The sequence below is a fragment of the Anopheles cruzii genome, chromosome 2 (assembly GCF_943734635.1).
Source record: "Anopheles cruzii chromosome 2, idAnoCruzAS_RS32_06, whole genome shotgun sequence".
Lineage (NCBI taxonomy): Eukaryota > Metazoa > Arthropoda > Insecta > Diptera > Culicidae > Anopheles > Anopheles cruzii.
Window position 1 is genome coordinate 2747619 of NC_069144.1, and position 20053 is coordinate 2767671.

The window sequence follows — 20053 nt, forward strand, 5'->3', positions numbered from 1 at the left end:
AGTGCGGCCGCTTGTAATGCGAATACGAAAAAGACGATAAATCAAGGCGCGTCAATCAACAATAGACCGTACATTGATGCATTTCACTTGTTGGCGTAGTTCTCCTTGCGGATACGATCATCTTTACTTCTTATTCAAAGCAGCATCGGGTGCAGGAGCGATAGACGGTTCAATCGTGTGCGCGGTTCGCGTTCGACAGTTAAACACCCAACCCATGCGGGCTGCGGGCTCCGTTTCAGATTCAGGCTCCAATATGTTACGGAATGTACCAATAAACAATAACGGCATTGAAAACGGGTAGCTGGAAGCTTTTAAATTCTGTCTAAACGAAGCTACAGTAAACTGTGTGTTTGTGTGTTGCAAAATTGTGTTCCCTAGCAACCACAGTAAGCCTGAAAGGTCGTTTCTGAAGGCATTCAACTGACAGCATTCTTCGGCCTGTTCGCGAAAACCCGAACGAAAAAATCACTCAATTTTTCATTTTTTTAATCACAGAATTTCAACTTTTGAGAGTCCCTCGAGCTAACGTCAATCAAACTCATTTGTAAACAAACACACGAGCGAGCAGACGAGAGTTGGTTGATTTGAGCGATTTTTACGATTCCCCGTCGATCGCAACGTGATCATGCTTCACATTATCCGCCGCTCGTTCTTTCGGTAAATGGTGCCATTGTTTGCTCTTTATCTTCCATTGTAACTGTATACTTTCTTTTCTCGACATCCACTGCATGTTCCGAACGACGGCGACCGGTAGGTTACATAAGCTGCGAAACGTTCCCGGGTGTTCGGCCACCGGCAAGGGCTTCGCATCGGATACTGGTGCCCCGAGCGATGATGGTAAGGGGAAGCAAAAGCCGCGTGCAGGCAAAAGTGCGACAGATAGTGCAAAGGAAGATGAGGGCAAAAAATCGGCCGCCGCACTGAACCGGCTCAACGAGCTGCTTTCCATGATGAACACCGAGAGCGAAGTGAAGTTGGTCAAGAAGGTGGACCTTCCGCGACCGGGAAAAGGGAAAACGAAAGCCAAAGAGCGCAAGGCAACCGCTGTCGATTCCTCCGATTCGGACGATGAACGTCCGAAGGATCTCACTCACGCAACCCGAAACGTTGCCAACGCCCTGGGCGGTGACACGAAGCGAACGGAGGCGGAACTGTTGTCGAAACTGTTGGACTCGTCGTCAACCGCTGGCCATAGTGGTGCCATTACGGACATCATTACTGGCATGAGCGTGGATAGGGACGACCGCGAAAGGGAACCCGTGCGTGACACCGCTCGCAGCACGCTGGTTAAGAAGGTGATGGAACGAGCGAAGAAATCACGCGACGACGGCAGACCGTGGGCCGCTGAACCATCGCGAAATGAACGTGCCGAGGGGCGTTTCAGGGCCCCCCGGAAATCGTTACCTACGGCCGCCGGCGGTCCGGGCAGCGTGAAACTGTTCGGCGAGGAACCGCTGGGCATTTTTACCGAGCTGGCCTCGCTGAAAGAAATTCCCGATAAGCTTCCGACGTGGGCAAAGTTGCATGAACGGGAGCTGAAGCTCACCGTTACGCATCCGCCGGCCAACCACTTCCAAAAAATGGCCCTGTGGAATGAGCAGGGTAAGCTCTGGCAGTTCCCGATCGACAACGAACAGGGGCGCGACGACGAACGGAAAGTGTCGTTCACGGAGCACGTGTTCCTGGAGGAACACCTCGAGGGGTGGTGCCCAAAGAAGGGCCCCATTCGTCACTTCATGGAGCTGGTCTGTGTGGGTCTGTCGAAGAACCATTACATTACGGCGCAAGCGAAACGGGATCATATTTTCTGGTTCCGAGACTACTTCGAGCGGAAAAAGGATCTTCTGAAGGAGGTCATTGTTCAGGAGACGAACAAAGTGAAAATGGTTGAGAAATAAATAATCCATTAACTAGTAGCGTGTCACCTAGCGATTCTATCGTCCCAAAATCATCTATTTTTCTTTTTTTCCCCTCTATTGGGCTGCCGTTTGCTGGCTCACTCGACCGCATCGGTGCGCAATCGTTGTGATGTTCATGAGCCGAGCGGAGCAGGGCGAACCAAGTGCTTTATTTAACGTTCATATCCGGTTACAAAAGAACGCAAATTAATATACGATATACGATCAACATACAATAAATCGGTGCGCGCTATGCCGCGTAAAGTGTTTTGCCTCTAAATCGGCAGGTCGGCTTAGCACCACCAGTGTTCACATCCAGTTCATTTCTCCTGTAAACCTAACGTTTGTTTCGTTCCGGTAGCACTCGTTTGGCTACCACCGATACCGGCCGCGTAAAATATTTAACATAATTTAATGGAAAGCACCGCCTCCCGGGCGACGGTAATGTAAAACAATTAAAAGCAGTTCCAAACCGGGTCGGATCGGGCAGGGTCAGAGAGTGTTTTGCCGGGAAGCGGGGTGGGGGCAAAGCATGGAAATGTGTAAAGCTTGGAGGGCCCGACGGAGCACGAAGGAAGACATCATCTACGCTTGCGCGCGCGCTCCGCCGCTTGCTTAGAATAGAAGAATCCGGCGCTCGACCGTTTTGCGGCAGATGGGGCACCCGTCGATTTGGTCTCCGCACATCTGGCACGTACCGTGACCGCACAGGAATACCATGTTTTTGATGCGATCGAAGCAAACCGGGCACATCGTCTACAAAGTTGAGAAAAGAAAGGAACAAGCTGTCAATCTTCGACCATGTGGTTACTTTGGCTTCCGTTACTTACAGCCTCCTTAATGTCTTGAAGCTGTTGTTGCAGTTTCTGCACGTCGTCGGCCAAGTTAAGATTGTTCGGTGCGACGCCCGAGCCGGCCACACCGCCAGCGACGCCGGTGTTGTTGGTCGTAGTCAGGGCCGTCGCAGTAGCATTGCTCGATCCAGCTGCACCGAGCATACTGCTACCGGCACCGCCTGCTGTGGTGTTCGCCACCAACAGGTTCGTCGTCACCATTGCGCTCGTGTTGGGCGACATCGTGTTGTTCATGGCAACACCGTAGCCAGCTTTGTTTGTGCCTTGCAGCAGATGCTGCTGGTGCTGCTGCTGCTGTTGGGCGGTCGCGTTGTGATGCAGATGGTCCTTTTTGCCGTCGTCCGCGTGATGTTGAATGTTGATCACATTGCCCGGCCCACCGCTACACACCGACAGGGGGACCATCTGTTCCAGTTGCGTCCGGCACTGGACACACTTTTTCATGATCGGTGCGCAGTGCTCACAGGCCACCATGTGGCCGCACGGCTTGAAGAACACCGACGCCTTCCGGTCGGAGCACACCAGACACTCGTCGATCTTTTCACGCGACGACACGGCGTCGCGGCAGATCAGACACTTCTTGATGTGCGGCCCACAGTTTTCGCAGCACACCACATGGCCACACGGCTTGAACACGGTGTCGCGCTTCCGGTCGGAGCACAGTAGACACTCGTCCAGCGGGCCACCGCCTCCATTGCCGCCCCCGCCCGAGCTGCTGCTGTTGCTGTTCACGCTGACGTTCGTGTTGGCCCCACCGGCCACATTCGGTTGGATGGACATTTTGCTTAAATCCAGCAGCAAGCTCGCATCGATCTGGGCGTGCGTGAGGCCCATGGAACTCGGACCGGCCGGAGCACCGGCGGACGTTGACGGAGCGCTGCCTGAGCTTGATGCCGCCGCCGACGACGACGAGTCGGTGGGCACTGCGCGCAGCACAATCGGTTGCACATTGGCCGTGTTGCCGCCGCCACCACCAGCCGCCGTCATGTCCATGTCCTCCGTTTTGCGCTCGTTGTAGCACTTGATCAGCGTCTTGCAGAGATTCGGATCGGGGCACAGGTCCAGCGGAGTCTGCAGCTTTCGGTTCTTGATCGTCAAATCAGCTCCGTTCGCCGCCAGGAAGCAGGCGATCGATGCGGATGCTTTCTTGTCCGTGTTCTGGAATGGGAATCAAAAGGAACAACGTCACTCACGCACCAATCACGATCGGCATTCGGCCACTTACGTTACGCAGACCCATCAGGATCTTCCCGAAGCCCTCGACGTCCTGCAGCTGGCGTAGCTGCGAGAGCGTGTGATGTCGCAGCGCTTCGTGGAGCGGCGTGTCCCCGTCCTTGTCCGGAATGTTCAGATTGGCACCCTCGCGCACCAGCAGCTTCACGATCTGCACGTGCTGCCGTTCCACGGCCAAGTGCAGGGCCGTCTGCAGGTTCACGTTCTGGCAGTCCATGTTGGCTTTGCCCATGCGCACGAGCAGCTCGGCGATCTCGACGTGATTGTTCAGCGCGGCCAGGTGCAGCGCCGTGTAGCCGTCGTCCTTCTTTTCCTCCACGATCCACAGCCGGTTGGTTTTGGTCAGCAGGATCTTCATCGCGCTCGGGTTGCCCTTCAGGGCGGCATGATGCAGCGCGTTGAAGCCATTGTTGTTGGTGAGCGTAATGTCCGCACAGTAGTCCAGCAGGAGCGACAGCATGTTGTCGTGCTCCTTCGAGATGGCATCGTGCAACGGCGTGTCGCCCTCCGAGTCCTGCAGGCTCGGGTGGCAGCTCAGCTCCAGCAGCGTCTTGACCACGTTGAAGTGGCCCTTGTTGACGGCGATGTGCAGTGCCGTTTGGCGGCGTTTGTTGCGCGCATTCAAATCGGCACCCGCCTTGGCCAGCAATCCCATCACGGCCGGTTCGTCCCCGAACGCGGCATGATGGACGGCCCGATCGCCGTCCTTGTCCTCGATCTCGACGTCCGCATGGTAGCACAGCAGCACCTGTATGACCTCCAGGTGACCGTTCTGGCTCGCCGCCTGCAGGGCCGTGTGGCCTGCAAACACACCGTTCACGTCCACCTTTACCACCACCACCGATGGCTGCTGTTCGGCCGCGCTGGACGACGAAGAGACGGCCACATTCTGCGGGCCCGTTGCGCCCGACAGGAACTCTTCCACCTTCGACTTGTCACCGTTCGCGGCCGCCTTCACCAGTTCCTCGGTCGTGTCGCCAGATGCGTGCGGTTCGAACAGTTTCTTCAGTATCGCCGACAATCGTTCCCCGTTCGTTGTGACGGCCGTCGATCCGTCGGATGAAGAAGCCTAAGGGGAGAGGGCGAGTGTGCGTGTACAGCGGGGGGACAACAAACCCGAGGGGGGGGGCATTCACTTACCACCTTGGTCACGGCCAGCGGATTGTACGTCCAGGATGTGTTACAAACCTCCACCTTGAGATCGTTATCGTGGTACACTTGCTGGACTCGGCCAACCTTTCCGAGGGTCTGTAACAGCAAGAAAGTGAGTCACACGGAAAGCACCACTAGGCACGAAGGACTTACCGGAACCATAGCTTCGGCCCACTCGCCGTGTCCCCGCTGGAGCATCTTGATGCGTTCGAGATCGCTACAGATCTTCACGAAGTCGCCGACCGCAAACTGTTGCGGTTGATTGTCGGTGAGCATCGACACCGGTGACGAAACGATCGTGAGGACCGTTGGATTGAACGTCCACCGGTGCGAGCTCGGGTAGGCCACCACGACATCGTGATCCTCGTCGATGCCAACCACGGTGCCGGTCGTGCTGAGACACTCGTACATCCCATCGGTCCAGCCACCGTGGCCGTGCTGTAGCGACTGGACGATCTCGATGTCCAGATCCACCGTCACCTGGTCGCCGATCTGGAAGTTGTGTGGCCCACGACCCGGCCCGTACTCGCCCAGCAGCGGCAGGTGATCGCGGTACACCGTCATGCCTTTGGCATCGTTCACCACCTTCAGATCGGCCATTCCTTCGAAGCCCACCCGGTACAGATTTTTGGCCCCATTGTCCCACACGACGTACGCCGCCGAACGGGGCGACGCCGAGGACCAGTCTTGGATTTCGTTCACCTTGCCCCGGCGACCGTTGCCCCCGTCCTGGTCCTCCCACTGCCAGTCCACACCGCGCACGACGCGCGCACCGGGGAAAATGCCGCGCACCGCGATCTTCTTCGTTTTGCGCCGTGGCTCAAGCTGCGTCTTCTCGCCGCCCGGCGTCGTGATGCGGTGGAACCGGTGCCGCAGGTGGTGCTTGTCACTGTGGTAGCAAATCGAGCAGAGATCGTAGTTGGTGCACTCGACGCACTTCCAGCGGATGCCGAAGATTGGCTGCTGCCGGCACGTATCGCACATGGTGCCCTCGTGCTTGATGCCGGTCGGTGCACTGTCCAGGATGCGCAGATCGTACGCCCCGGCACACCGGTAGTTGGCCGCCGTCCCGTTGTCCCACACGACCACCACCTCTTCCTGTGACTCGAAATTGCGGACCGTTCCGACGTGCCCTTCGCCGCCGTCCTACGAAAAAGCGTTCGAAAACATTAAAAACTGAAATGCGGAAGTCCTGGAATTAAAAATAACACCACGCCACAGTGCGGAAATCCAGAGCTTATCAACCCTCGATCCGTGCGATCGACGTTTGTTTTTCGCCGCCATCTAGACCGATCTAGACAAGGGGGGGCAGGATGGGCGACGCCGCCTGCTGGGGTGATGTTTAGATTTAAAAATCCATCAACTGATTCATCGCCAGTCAAGGCGCCGCCGCCTACTCCGTTCCTGTGTGTGCCAGCATCGTACAGATGATGTAATGTCACACCGAGTTCGCTCTATTCCGTTCGGTCCGAACGGTTTTGGCCCATTTCATAGCATCGCCAAGGCATGCCGAGGGCACCGCCTCAAAGGGACGAAATGATTAGTTTTTAATTATTCACAATTCCAACGCGACAACAGAGTCGGGAACACAAGGCGTCACAGTCATACACCGCACCTTTTCTCAGGGCCTTCTTTGCTATCCGCATAAATCGGGAAGGATATCTGTGGCCCTTCTTCCTCTGAGGCTGGGCTTAAGTAGGATTTCATGGCACTACCTGACCGACAACGGCCATTTTTCCCATTGCTGCTCGTCTTCGCTCATTTCGCTACCCGTGACATATGTGTGGTGTTGTGCATCTTATGCTTTTGCCTGCCTGTGCCACTGTGACCCACATCGGATTCCCTCCTCAGGTTGTGAGAGCAAAATCCTGCGATCTTGACGACCGACCACCACCCGAGTAATGGCGGCCACCGCGCGCGAACTACGTACAGGAATGCACCACCGTGTGAACCGGATGCTGCCTGTGCCGGAATCGAACGACCCCGCCGCCCGCTGCGACTCACCTGCTTGCCCCACTTCCAGTCCGGTCCGCGGATGACTCGTGATCCAACCCCTTCCATCGTGAAGCGCGAGGGTCGCGCAGCGGCTGCGACATTGGTCGGTGCCGCGCTGACCACTTCCATACTAGCGGCCGCGGACGAACTACTAGCGCACGCCATATTCCGAGGTCATTCGTTCCGATTTTTCACGGCACTCTACACAGTTCGAGTCCAACAATTCACACTTCACACTTCACACTTCAAGCGCCACGGAAGACACAAAAAGAGGCGCAAGACGGGAACAATTGTCACGTCCCATCAGCAGCACGAAACACGAAATTACAGCACACAACGGCGGAACACGGTGAGAGTCACGGACTCAATCCATGGCGCGCGCACTCCTTCAAAGTCCAGTTTGTGTGGCCGTGCAGAACACGGATTCGATTAAACACCAATTTTCACTACGCACGACTTGACTTTCTCTACCTGGCCGCGGGATTGGGTTTTTTTTTTTTTTTTTGGGATTGTGCGAGAAGATGCGTGAAAATAGTGCGTCTCTTTCTCGCACACACTGCTGAACTGAACTCCTTCGAAATTCTTCGTGAGCAGGCTGAAGAATGCTGTCAGCTGTGCTGTCAGTTGAATGCCTTCAGAAACGACGCGAATTGTGAAAAGTTTGAACGATCGAAAATCGAATGAACAAATTGACAGTTTTCAGTAACTGACAGCATCCGTGAGCTGCGTCTTTTTGCTCAGCAGCTGTCAAACGCCGACGCTTGGCAATTGGAAAGAAACCTTTGGCTGGTAAACAATTAGAAAACGAACAATTTTACATTCTTCTGTAATTAAGTGTTGGAGTCGAAATGGCACCTTCGAAACGGTCTAAAGCTTCACTTGCAGTCGAGTAAGTTGACGGTAAACAAGAGCGAATATATTTTACAGCGCATTTCTTTCTAGAACCTCGGCTATATGTCGAAAGTGCCTGTCCGCTGATGGCACTTTGGAGAAGGTCACTTCCAACGAACGGGGCGAATATCTTTTACAACAAACGTTTTCCTGTACAAATGTTCAGGTAATATGCCCTACATAAATTGAATTTTCCCATGCTTTCGTAACAGTACGGCTTTAACATGCTCCTTATCTTTATGCAGATGAAAGTATTGCCAGATTTTCCAACGTATTTGTGTTCGGCCTGCAAATCGCGGTTTGATTTTCTGGATAAGTTGCGCTCGATATGGATTCTAAACAATGCAAAAATCGAACGATTTAAGGAAGAAAAGGACACCACCCATTTGACCGGTTCCGAAACAACTGTAGAGCAGTCTGACGGTGACATGCAACAAACCGATGGCGTCGAATCAGTGTGGATCAAAACTGAGGTTGTCACAGGAGATTCAGGAGAGGATCATCAAACGATTCAAACGGCTTCTAATACACAACAGATAAGTGGTACATACGATTATAATCATCATGACGATTTGTTTGAAGCAGAGGAAGTGAAACGTGTGAACGTTTGGAAGTTTGGTTGGAAAGGAAGTTTGAAATGTGAACCAATGGACGAGCAGCAACAGGATCAGCCATCAGATACTGAGCTGAAACATGAGCATAATATTCTCAAAACGGAGCCAATCGATGTCGAAGGGGAAGCTTCTGTAGCAGGGAAGACCACCATGGGTCCTGACGACCCACCATCAACTTCAGTGTTCGTAATCGGTGAGCGGCGATTGTTGAGCTCAAGTAAGCGACGAAGTTCTCAAAAGGATATCGCCGCTGCAGAGTTCTCAGTGTCTACAATACAGCGCTCCAAAGTTACTGGTAATGTGCATGGAAACAAGCAAAACCACAAGTGCCCTCATTGCTCCGCCACGTATCCATACATATCCAGGCTGGAGATTCACATCCGCACTCACACCGGCGAAAAGCCATTCCCTTGTAAAGTCTGCGGCAAGGCGTTCCATAGGGCAAACAACCTACGCGTTCATATACAAAGTCACAACAAGGACCAAAACAAATGTCCTCAATGCTCTCGCGAATTCGCACTGGAAGCCTCACTTAAGGATCACATTCGGACCCACACCGGCGAAAAGCCATTCCTTTGTAAAGTCTGCGGTAAAACGTTCCATGCGGCATCCAACCTACGCGTTCATATGCAAATTCACAACAAGGACCAAAACAAATGTCCTCATTGCTCTCGCAAATTCGCACGGCAATTCCGTTTGAAGGATCACATTCGGACTCACACCGGCGAAAAGCCATTCCCTTGTAAAGTCTGCGGTAAAACGTTCCATACAGCAGACATCCTGCGCACCCATATGCAAATTCATCCTTTCGATGTCCGAAAAGAAGCTTCAGAAGCAACGCAGAGCCCAAACGCTACTCAAAATGCGCATGGAAACAAGAAAAAACACCAGTGCCCTCATTGTTCCGCCACGTACGTAAACACATTGAGGCTAAAGATTCACATTCGCAGTCACACCGGCGAAAAGCCATTCATGTGTAAAGTATGTAACAAAACATTCTATGCTGCACGCTACCTGCGCTCCCACATGCAAAGTCACGATAAGGACTTTGTTGCTGCACGAGCAGAACGGAGGCGACAAAAGATAAACATTGCGAAAGAAAAACAACGAAAATATAACGAACAACAAAGAAAGAAGAGACAAATTGCGAACCAAACGATTCGCGACCGGACAACAAACATTGTTGTTGCTGCACGACCAGAACGGGCACGACAAACAATCAACTCTACGAAATGAGCGACGCTCGACCGCCGGCGAAAGAACGAAATATTACGAAAAATGCAACGTGCGTCCTATCGGGAAAGAAAGAAAAACATTGTGAACCGATCAACACCCGGTAGTGGATGGCCTAAATAAAAATTTGCTTGCACAGGCCCAACGTCTAGGTGTCGAAAGGTGTAGGGCTCGCATCAAAATATACACACGGTATAAAAACTACGGCTAAATGAAAGCGTAACAACACCGCGGAAGCGTCCTTCGCAGAACATTATGACCGAGTGCCTTCATTTTATACCAACAATTTTTTTTATATAAACCATCTAATTGTAAGAATAAAGTTAGAATCAATCTGCGACTAGAACCGAACGGACTTAGTGTTTAACTTTCTCCGCTCCCAGTATAGAAACAGTCGTGTACTCAAAGGGTGCTCTGATCGAGACGATCGGCGAGTCGAAGACTCTCTCTTTCTAATTGCCCTGGCAAATTCGCACTGCGATCCAGTCTTATAGAGCATATTCGGACTCACACCGGCGAAAAGCCGTTCGTGTGTATAAAGTCTGCGGTAAAACGTTCCATACGGCAAGGCTCCTGCGCGTCCACAAGAAAATTCACAACAAGAACCAACTTCAATGTCCTCATTGCACTCGCAAATTTGCACGGCAATCCCAACTTAAGGAACACATTCGGACTCATACTGGCGAATAATCATTCCGGTATGAAGTTTTTGGCTAAGTGTTTCAGGCCAAAGCCTTTCTGCATAAACTGATGAACCGATTCACAACAAGGACAAGAACTTGTCAGAACAACAGCATTCTGAAATATATAAACAGAAACAACCTGAATTTAATACATTTATTTCATTAATTCAATTTGAAAGTCGTGATAACAGAATTAATTCGTTAAGATAGTGACAGAGTAGTTGTGATGAACACGATGAATGAAATGCAGGGTGAATAGAATGCAGTTTGAATAACGATCATCCACCAACATATCTTGATTTATGCTTCCTCAGGCCAACAATTAGATATTACTTCGTTCAATGCCTATCCTTTGGTGAAGTTTAACTCTCTTAGAATTCTTTATTGAACACTGAAATAAATTCTACCCATCCGTTGAGAACGATTTCGTTTGAATGAATAAATTGACAGTGTTCAGCAACTCACAGCATCTCTGAGTGACCATCTTTTTGCTCGCTGGGCCGCCAAGAAGCTGTCAAAAATCGACGATTAACAGTTGGAAAGAAACTTTTGTTTGGTAAACAATCGCAAAGCGGCCAATAGTTTCTCTGTAAAAACCTGTTGGAGTCGAAATGGAAACTTCTAACCCTGCTAAAGATCCATCATCAGCCGCGTAAGTTGCCGGGAGACAAGGTTAAATATGTGTAATAACAAATTTGTTTCTAGAACCTCGCCTATGTGTCGAAGGTGGCTGACGCCTGATGGCGCTTTGGAGCCGGTCACTTCCGACGAATCGGTCGCGTATCTTTTCCAACAAATATTCGCCTGTACCAAGGTTCAGGTAATATACCTTTTCAAAATGGAATTCTCTCCGGCTTTTGTTACAACGATTGCGACATGCTCCTCATCATTTTACAGAAGAAACTATTGGCAGAATTTCCATCGTATTTGTGTTCGACTTGCACATCGCGCTTGGATTTGCTGGATATGTATCGCTCGCTGTACACTCTAAACAATGTCAAAGTCGAACGGGTTAAGGAAGAAGTGGACACCACCCATTTAACCGGTCCCGAAACAACTGTAGAGCATTCTGACGGTGCCATGCAGCAAATCGGTGGCGTTCGATCGTTAGTTAAAACAGAGGCTGCCGTAGAAGACTCGGAAGAGGATTATCAATCGAGTCAAATGGTTTCTGATTTACAACAGATAAGTAGTACATACGATTATAATCTCCATGACGACTTGTTTGAGGCAGAGGAAGAATCGCTGGAAACACTTTTGAAACGTGAACCAATGGACGACCAGCAGCAGGCTCAGCCATCAGATGCTGAGCTGAAACATGAGCATAATATTCTCAAAACGGATCCTCTCGATGTCGAAAGAGAAGCTTCTGTTGAAGGAAGGACCATCACGGTTCCTGACGACCCAGCATCAACTTTAGGTCAAAATAATTCGTGGATCAGGTGTGACACCGAAGGCCCTACATTGAATCAAATGGATAATAATGGTGAAGAAAAATCAGAACACCCTGCTAATCAATCCGCAGTCTGGGAGAAGCGACTGTTAAGGTCAAATAAGCGACGAAGTTCTCAAAAGGATATCGCCGTTGCAGAGTCCTCAGTGTCTACAACGAAGAGCCCAAAAGCTACTCGTGTGCATAGAAACAAGCAAAAACACCAGTGCCCTCATTGCTCCGCCACGTATCCATACATGTCCAAGCTGAAGATTCACATCCGCACTCACACCGGAGAAAAGCCATTCATGTGTAAAGTCTGTAGCAAAACGTTCCATGCGGCACGCAACCTACGCCTTCATATGCAAAGTCACAACAAGGACCAACATAAGTGTCCTCATTGCCCTGGCAAATTCGTGTGCGGCCATATGAAAATTCACAACAAGGACCAACATAAGTGTCCTCATTGCCCTGACAAATTCGCACTGCTACACCGTCTTAAGGATCACATTCGGACTCATACCGGCGAAAAGCCGTTTATGTGTAAAGTCTGCGGCAAGGCGTTCCATGCGGCACGTTACCTTTACACCCATATGCAAATTCACGTCAAGAACCAACTTCAATGTCCTCATTGTCGTGACAAATTCGCACGGCAATCCCAACTTAAGGATCACATTCGGACTCATACTGGTGAAAAGCCGTTCATGTGTAAAGTCTGTAGCAAAGCATTCCATCTGGCAAGCTACTTGCACATCCACATGAAAATTCACGACAAGGACCAACATCAGTGTCCTCATTGCCCTCGCAAATTCGCACAACGATTCCAGCTTAAGAAACACATTCGCACTCACACCCGCGAATAGTCATTTCGGTATGAAGTTTGTGGCAATGCGCTTCATGCGAGAACCTTTCTGCATAAACCGATAAATCGATTCACAACAAGGACAAGAACTTGCGACAGCACTCTGAAATTCACAATAAACAACAATCTGAATTTAATTTAATTTCATTAATTCAATTTGAAAGTCCTGAGATACTGGTATTTTAAAACAGAATATATTCTTTAAGAAGGAACACGATAGTTGTGATAAAGAATGATCATCAATCGAATCACACGGAGTTCAATCTGCAACAGATAAGCAGCAAATGCGATTATAATCATTATGACGACGTGTATGAGCCAGAGGAAGAATCGCTGGAAACACTTTTGTGGCGTGAACCAGCAGCATTCCTATTCCTATACTATGTTTCTGGCACAGCGTTCCATGCGGCAAAAAACTTGCATATCCATATAAAAACTCACGATAAGGACCAAAAGGACTACAAACTCTCTTACAGAGTCTGCCAAATTGAACGGATCGTTTAAAGATTGCAATACTCAGGGGTATCCTGGAAATCGAAATAAATACGCACACGAACGGGTAGCGCTGTGGTGTTTGAACTTTGTAATCAATCGATGCTTGCATCAACCCGTCGTCGTGCCCATAAATCAATGCAAACTTCCTTCTTATCACCGTGCTGTCATCTCAACCTCGTATGAGTTGTGAAACAGATTTGAACTACTCCACACTTCTACGATGGTCCGTTCGGTAAACGCTGTTTTGCTGCTGTTTCTATTGCCCTTGGCCACCAAGGCCGCGTTTCTTTCAAACCTGAATACCACCTGTTTCCGGTGCATGTGCGAGGCTTCAACCGGATGCAATGTGAAGGCAGCGTGCAGACAGATGGTAAGGCAAGGTAAAGTGGAACAACGCAAAGGCTCATTATATTCGCCCCGTAGTACTGTGGTCCATTCGCGATATCGCGCGCGTACTGGATAGATGCTGGCAAGGTTGTCCTACCATCGGACAAAGCGACACGCTGGGGCGCTTTCGAGGATTGTGCGAACGATTATAATTGTGCGACCAACATTATCAACCATTACATGGAGAAGTACGCTACGGATTGTAACCTGGACGGGCTGGTGGATTGCACCGATTATACGATGCTGCACGTAAACGGAGGCCCAATATGCAACCAACCGCTTTCCGGTGCATTTGCGCGAACGTTTTCGAAATGCTTAGAAAACTCTGGGCGGAATTCGCGACAATAAATAAAATACATTTTCTTACTTGGAAATAGTTTGAAAACTTACACGAAATCGACTAAACTTTTATACACATTCGCACAGCCCTGCTGTTCGGAGCTGTCAAAAAATGACAACTTCAAACGTTCGCGAATGTTTACTTATTTCCTTCTGTTTTTTTTTGGTTAAAAATCGTGCCGGTTCGTCTGAACACCGAGTGTGATCGGACACCAACCGTAATTGCGCCCAATCATTGCCGTATTCGATGGATTGCCAAGCGAAACTTCCGCCGCCAGTGCTCAACATACAATCTTCGGCCACCACCGGCGAAGATCATGCTGAGGATTCCAGCAAACACCAAGGACGCAAGCGTTCGTTCCCTCACGAACGCGGCATATGGTCCAGCTACGTGTATGTTGACTGTAAGTGGTAACCAGAAGCGGTGGCGCATCAACATACGAACCATATCGATGCCTTGTTCCACAGACGGCGAAGCCGATGCATTGGTGCGTCTGCAAGAGGAGTGGATCAATGTGCTTCAAACGTACCACTTGTTTGACTTTCAACCCATCGATCGCATGCATCTTAGCCTCACGAAAACCTTCACCATCCGGCACCACAACATTGCCCCATTCGTTAGCAGTCTACAGGAACTCGTCGGCGCCTGTCAACGCTTCCGGCTCGAATTTGAAGGGGTTGGCGTTTACGCGAACGAGGAGCGCTCGCGTACGTTCATTGGCGTGCGCATAGCCGAGGTGTCCTGCGTACCGCTCAACACCCTGGTGGGTAAGCTTGACGAGTGCCTGCGAGAATACAAACTGCCACCGTTCTACACCGACCGATCGTTCCACATAAGCCTGCTGTGGAGTTTGGGCGATCAGCGGGAAGCGATCTGCAAAGTGCTACCGAAGCTGACGCAACTTTTCGACGACACTTACGAGGAAGAATACTGTGATTTATCTCAAGCAACCAGAACACTATCGTTTAAGTGTGGAAATAAATTTTATCGTTTGCCACTTGCGTGTCAGAAATGAACCGAAACTGCCTTATCAGTATGCCCACCTGAAAAATAGATCGGAGGCATATTTTAGTCAGCATACAAGCACGTGGCGCGAACGGCAATACTTACAGCTTGAGAACCTTGTCTTTACCGCCGGATGCAACACGCGAACCATCCGGAGCCCAGTCAACGCCGTACACTTCATCGGCGTGTCCGGGGAGCTCTTGGGCCAGCTTGCGCTCCTTTACGCTCCACACCTTCAGGGTCGAGTCCTTGCTGCCACTCAGCACCAGGCGTGAGTCAGCGGACCAGGCCACGGTGTAGACGGCCTGCACGTGTCCCCGTAAGGCGCAAATAAACGCTCCGTCGCTTGCACGCCACAGCCGTATCGACTTGTCGAACGACGCAGACGCTACCAGCTTAACATCCGGCGAGTACTTCACATCGTTCACGACGTTCTGGTGGCCAGTCATTCGCGTTATGAACTGTTTCTGGTTCGAGCTCCACAGGTAGAGCGTGAAGTCATCGGAGCAGGAAACAAACGATTCCACTCCATCCGGACACACCTTCTCGTACCGCTCGAGCGCCATCCGCCGGAGTGTGTCCTTGTCCTTGTCGACCACACCGTACATTTGCGCTTTATCCATCACCGGATGGAATGGTCCCGTCCGCAACACGTAGTCCGTGCTCAGGGCCAAGCTGTTCACCCAGTGCGCGTGCCCGGTGAACGTTTTACAGAGGACACCATCTTCGGCACGCCACATTTTGATCAGCCGATCGCGCGACGATGTGTACAACAGACCGGTGCCGCCCCAGCGGACCGACGTGACGGCCGCAATGTGGCCGGATATTGTACGAACGCACGTACCCAGCACCACGTCCCAAATGCGCACATCGTTATCGTTGCCGGCACTGGCCATGAACCGGCAATCGGGGTTCTTGTGGTACGGTTCCCACGCAAGACAGCTGATCCATTTCTTGTGCCCGACCAGCGCCCGGCCAAGCTGCTTGCCGGTGTCGGGACACCAGATCCGAATTTCGCCCGCCTTGCAGGCCGAAGCCACTTTCAGCGAATCGGGAGACCAAGCCACACACATCACCCACTGGCGATGGCCGACGCAGGTGAAATGTGGCGTTTCGGTGTTCAGGTCCCACAGACGCAGCGTCTTATCGCCCGACCCACTGGCCAGATGGGCACTGTTCGGGCTAAACGCCAGCGACACGACGGCCTCGGCGTGGCCCGGCATGGTGCTGGTGCATCGCGTCACCGGGCGCACCCGGAATACGGCCTGCGGTTGGTAGACGATGTCGAGGACATCCTCCACGTTTAGCTGCTTCTGGTCGAGCGTTTGCTGGATGGTCAGTTTAATTTCCTCATCGTGGACAAAGAACAGGTACGGTGTTTGTTCCTCCTGGCGAACACAAGAAAACCGATACAATACACACTAGAACTTGCTGTGGCGCGGCCGGTCCAACGACACGGTCACTTACGTTCTTCAACAACGCATTGCAAATGAGTTCCAGCTGTTCCTTCGTCACGTTAATGGGTAAATCGAGCGGTGGGCCTGCCTCCTCGCCGGTGTCGGAGACGAACCGGGCCTGCAGGGTGTGCGTAACCGGGTCCGCTTCGATCGGATCCACTTCCATGTTTTCGGCCAGCAACGTTGTGTGTTTTGAACTTCCCACAACTCCCACATGGGATTTTCTGTTCGCGTGTTCTGCTGTCAGAAATGACAGTTCCCTGTTCGAGTTCGAGTTCCATTGTCGAACGATAAACATTCAAATTTTACAGAAAACGGTCATCAGTTTCAAAAAAACGTTGTATTGTCGAATGGTCGAATTAATTGTTTCTATCTGTACATGTCCACGAGACGGATGCGAAAACGTTGTTTTATGTACAGTACAACTACCGCCGCAATTTCGACCCGGCGATTAGTGACCTAATCGAACTACAACTTAAACACAATGTGGTCGACCACGAATCGACGTTGCTACGAATAGGTGAAATTCGCATGTACGCACGATGCGCTGGTGGTCAGTAACCGGTCACTCGACCGGTGTGTCGCCTTTCGCTCGCATGTTTTCGCTTTTTTGGCATCGTACCACGCAAACAAATCATCGCACCGCCGGGCTCGCAGCTCGGAACGGTGTGCAGCGGAGCAGGATTCGTACTTCCGTTTATCCGTTTTATTTTTACTCCCGCAAGTGATAGCGCAAACTGTTTTGCAGAAAACCCATCGGCGAAGGCATTAGTCCTGCCGTCACGCGGACCATTACTCGATCGGACACCGACCGGGCGGGTTCTGTGGTGTTACGCGATCGAAAAGAGTTTACGGTTACCAATCGAGAGGCAGAACAACACCACCAATTGCTTCCACGATCCACGATGATGGATTTTTTTATCGCCAAAAACCACAATACGCCGGACCCGGCAGCGGTGTCGGCCACGTTGCCGGACTCTACGAAGCAGGTGAACGGAAAACGGGTTAAGAAGCGCAAGGTACCAACGATCATGGTGACACCACCGACGCCTCCACCGGAACCCGTCTTCTCAGGATTCAACTATCTACCGATGGAGGTAAGTATGTCGTGAGTTAACGTGGGCTTCATCAGGACATTGAGATTATCTTTGTGCAACCCCGCCACGGTCGGGCTCCTAGCTGCTGCTGAAGATCATGAAACAAATCTCGGTCGACGATCGGCTTGCGTGCGGGCAAACGTGTCACCGGTGGATGGAAGCGGCCCACAACTACCTGCCGTTTGGCCGGCGCATCATCTATAAGTTTACGAACATCAACTTCTGTGACTACGAGCCACCGATCAAGACGTTTCTGGAGGCATTCCGCATTTTTCCACGGATCTCAATCAAATCCTGCACCTTCTACGGCAACAGTCAGTTTTGGCCCAGCTTTGGAGACTACGTGATGGAGCTGTCGATAAAAAACTGCCTGATCAGGGACACGGAGCTGCTGTTCGTGTTGGAGAACGTGCCAAATTTGCGTCAGCTCAAAATAGAGCAGTGCGACGAGCTGTTCCGAACGTGGCACTTCACAAAGCGCATCACCTGCTGCGAGTCTCACTTTGTGCTGCCGGATTTGGCCGACGTGTCGCTGGCGAACAATGACTTCTTGGATGAGCTGCACTTTAACAAGCTGATGACGCTGGCCCCGAATATTGCGCATTTGGATATTTCGAACTGCTTCAAAATGGTGGCCGCCCATCGCCGAGTGGCCATGGTGGAGCATATTATGCGTTTTATCAACATGCACCAGTTCCAGCTGCAAACGCTGAACTTCAGCGGCACGCTCGCCATCGACGACATATGCCTCAGCACGCTGTCCATGATCGATGGGCTCAGCCTGGAGACGTTCAGCATGACGTTCTGTGATAAGATCCCGTCGGCCATCATCGATCTGCTGCGCCGCCAGCCGGACCTGAACATCACGCAGGATCTGGAGTGGAAAGTGGGCCGCCATCCGATCAAGGCGCCCGGGTTCATCAGTTTTCTCGTGCGCCAGACGAATCTTGTCCACCTGGACCTGACCTCGTCACTAGGGATCACCGATGAAGTGATGGAACTGATTACCACGTGTTTGCCGAAGCTGAAAACCCTCAAACTGCGCCGGTGCATCCTAGTGACCGACGAGGGCATAATGAACATAGTCAATCTGCAGGATCTGGAGGTGTTGGATCTGTCCAATTGCTACCGCATCTCCGATCACGCCATGTACCGGGGTGTGATTGGGCGGAAGGTGAAGAATTTCAAGGAGCTCTATCTGTGCGAGCTGCCCACGCTAAGCGACTACTCACTCATACAGGTGTGATCTGGCCTTCCGATCCGGCACGACAATCGGAGAACCGACCGGCCGATGTTAATCTGGTATTGCTTTCCCCACAGGTGACGTTGAACTTCGAAATGATTCAAATTCTGGACCTTAGCAACAGCCCGAACGCCGCTACGGATGCCACGATGCAGTACGTGAATTACTATCTGGTTTCGCTGAAGCAACTTTACCTTTACTGCTGCACCAAACTTACCGACTCCGGTCTCACGGGGATCGACCTACCGGTGAAGCCCATGATCACGTGGGACAAGGAGGAAACCTTTCCGCTAGATCGTCTGTTCAAGCTGCGTGTCCTGAATCTCATCGGGTGCTACCGCATCACCGATCTATCGCTCCAGGAAGCCTTCAAGCTGGCCGAACTGAAGGAGCTTCACCTGGCGCGCTGCTATCAGGTGGGTTACCGGCCAAAGAGTCCTTTAATAGGGAAAGTAGTGCAGGCATTCAAATAGCGTGCTGTTGCCCTGCTCTGTAGATATCCGAAGCCGGCATCGCGGTGCTGGCGGAAACGGCCAAAGCGCTTGAGTTCCTGGATCTCAGCGAGTGTACCAACATCAACGATAACTGCATCGAGATGCTGACCCGCAACCTAAAACGGCTGCGCACGCTGAAGGTTAACAAGTGCCCACTGCTCACCAGTGCCTGCCTGGAGATCATTGGCAACAACTGTAGCTATCTGAAGGTAAGCTTCCCAGTGCACGTCTGTTCCGTCTAGCTGCCGTCCCCCGCTCGCTGTCTCAACCGTTGTCTGGATAAATGTTCTCACATGCTTGAAGTTCTCCTACAGTTCTTTCACGTAAGCGGCTGCGACCGGGTGAAGAAATCGAAGAAACGGTTAGCGCACCTTCCGTCCCTGAAAGCGGTCTACTTCGAGTGGTAGCGTTGGCGTTGGCGGCGATCGGCCACGGAAGCAGTGCTGTGGCGGTGGAGAGCTCTTTCGCTCACTTGAAGAACAATAAAAGCTATTTTAAAACCCCCAAATTGTTGTGTGTCTACGCGACGCGGTTACGAAATTTCCCCCGAAAGGCCAGGATTCGGTGACGCAATACACGCGACACGCGATCGAGCGTATTTGTTTGTAAACAATTGCTCGCGCACAGAAGATCCTTCGTGAATGTCAATGTCGCGGTGGTCGATCTCCGATCAATCAATCGGGGATCG

At 51.5% G+C, this 20053-nt stretch overlaps 8 protein-coding genes across 10 annotated transcripts; 6 read left to right on the forward strand and 2 right to left on the reverse strand.

The window, feature by feature from the left end:
* Window positions 1-519: 519 nt before the first annotated feature.
* Window positions 520-1984, forward strand: LOC128268890 (28S ribosomal protein S31, mitochondrial). The gene is made up of 2 exons (XM_053006184.1): window positions 520-657; window positions 755-1984. Exons 1-2 carry the CDS (start codon window positions 626-628, stop codon window positions 1896-1898), a joined length of 1176 nt encoding a protein of 391 aa, XP_052862144.1. The 5' UTR covers window positions 520-625; the 3' UTR covers window positions 1899-1984.
* Window positions 1985-7302, reverse strand: LOC128268889 (E3 ubiquitin-protein ligase mind-bomb). 2 transcript variants are annotated; one of them, XM_053006183.1, is made up of 7 exons: window positions 7142-7302; window positions 5291-6283; window positions 5126-5233; window positions 3978-5054; window positions 2937-3910; window positions 2729-2873; window positions 1985-2654 (listed from the first exon to the last, which is right to left on the reverse strand). In XM_053006183.1, the coding sequence occupies exons 1-7, from the start codon at window positions 7295-7297 to the stop codon at window positions 2514-2516; spliced, it is 3594 nt and encodes a 1197-aa protein (XP_052862143.1). In that variant the 5' UTR covers window positions 7298-7302; the 3' UTR covers window positions 1985-2513. The 2 variants fall into 2 exon arrangements, with proteins under 2 accessions (XP_052862143.1, XP_052862142.1); XM_053006182.1 differs by having other exon boundaries at window positions 2729-3910.
* A 618-nt stretch (window positions 7303-7920) lies between these two features.
* Window positions 7921-10142, forward strand: LOC128277864 (gastrula zinc finger protein XlCGF57.1-like). Its single transcript, XM_053016451.1, has 3 exons — window positions 7921-8021; window positions 8075-8189; window positions 8269-10142. Exons 1-3 carry the CDS (start codon window positions 7981-7983, stop codon window positions 9871-9873), a joined length of 1761 nt encoding a protein of 586 aa, XP_052872411.1. The 5' UTR covers window positions 7921-7980; the 3' UTR covers window positions 9874-10142.
* A 2039-nt stretch (window positions 10143-12181) lies between these two features.
* LOC128269456 (gastrula zinc finger protein XlCGF9.1-like) lies at window positions 12182-12899 on the forward strand. Its single transcript, XM_053006920.1, has one exon. It carries the CDS (start codon window positions 12243-12245, stop codon window positions 12846-12848), a length of 606 nt encoding a protein of 201 aa, XP_052862880.1. The 5' UTR covers window positions 12182-12242; the 3' UTR covers window positions 12849-12899.
* Window positions 12900-13538: 639 nt separating this feature from the next.
* On the forward strand, window positions 13539-14087 carry LOC128277866 (lysozyme-like). Its single transcript, XM_053016453.1, has 2 exons — window positions 13539-13712; window positions 13766-14087. Exons 1-2 carry the CDS (start codon window positions 13563-13565, stop codon window positions 14075-14077), a joined length of 462 nt encoding a protein of 153 aa, XP_052872413.1. The 5' UTR covers window positions 13539-13562; the 3' UTR covers window positions 14078-14087.
* Window positions 14088-14276: 189 nt separating this feature from the next.
* Window positions 14277-15084, forward strand: LOC128269458 (U6 snRNA phosphodiesterase 1). Its single transcript, XM_053006924.1, has 2 exons — window positions 14277-14472; window positions 14537-15084. The coding sequence occupies exons 1-2, from the start codon at window positions 14316-14318 to the stop codon at window positions 15082-15084; spliced, it is 705 nt and encodes a 234-aa protein (XP_052862884.1). The 5' UTR covers window positions 14277-14315.
* LOC128277865 (protein Notchless) lies at window positions 15041-16697 on the reverse strand. The gene is made up of 3 exons (XM_053016452.1): window positions 16542-16697; window positions 15180-16462; window positions 15041-15112 (listed from the first exon to the last, which is right to left on the reverse strand). Exons 1-3 carry the CDS (start codon window positions 16695-16697, stop codon window positions 15100-15102), a joined length of 1452 nt encoding a protein of 483 aa, XP_052872412.1. The 3' UTR covers window positions 15041-15099.
* Window positions 16698-17320: 623 nt separating this feature from the next.
* On the forward strand, window positions 17321-19864 carry LOC128277859 (dynein regulatory complex subunit 6-like). Of its 2 annotated transcripts, none has more exons than XM_053016445.1 (5): window positions 17321-17628; window positions 17711-18868; window positions 18949-19287; window positions 19368-19574; window positions 19680-19864. In XM_053016445.1, exons 1-5 carry the CDS (start codon window positions 17437-17439, stop codon window positions 19770-19772), a joined length of 1989 nt encoding a protein of 662 aa, XP_052872405.1. In that variant the 5' UTR covers window positions 17321-17436; the 3' UTR covers window positions 19773-19864. The 2 variants fall into 2 exon arrangements, with proteins under 2 accessions (XP_052872405.1, XP_052872406.1); XM_053016446.1 differs by having other exon boundaries at window positions 19669-19823.
* The last annotated feature ends 189 nt before the right edge of the window (window positions 19865-20053 follow it).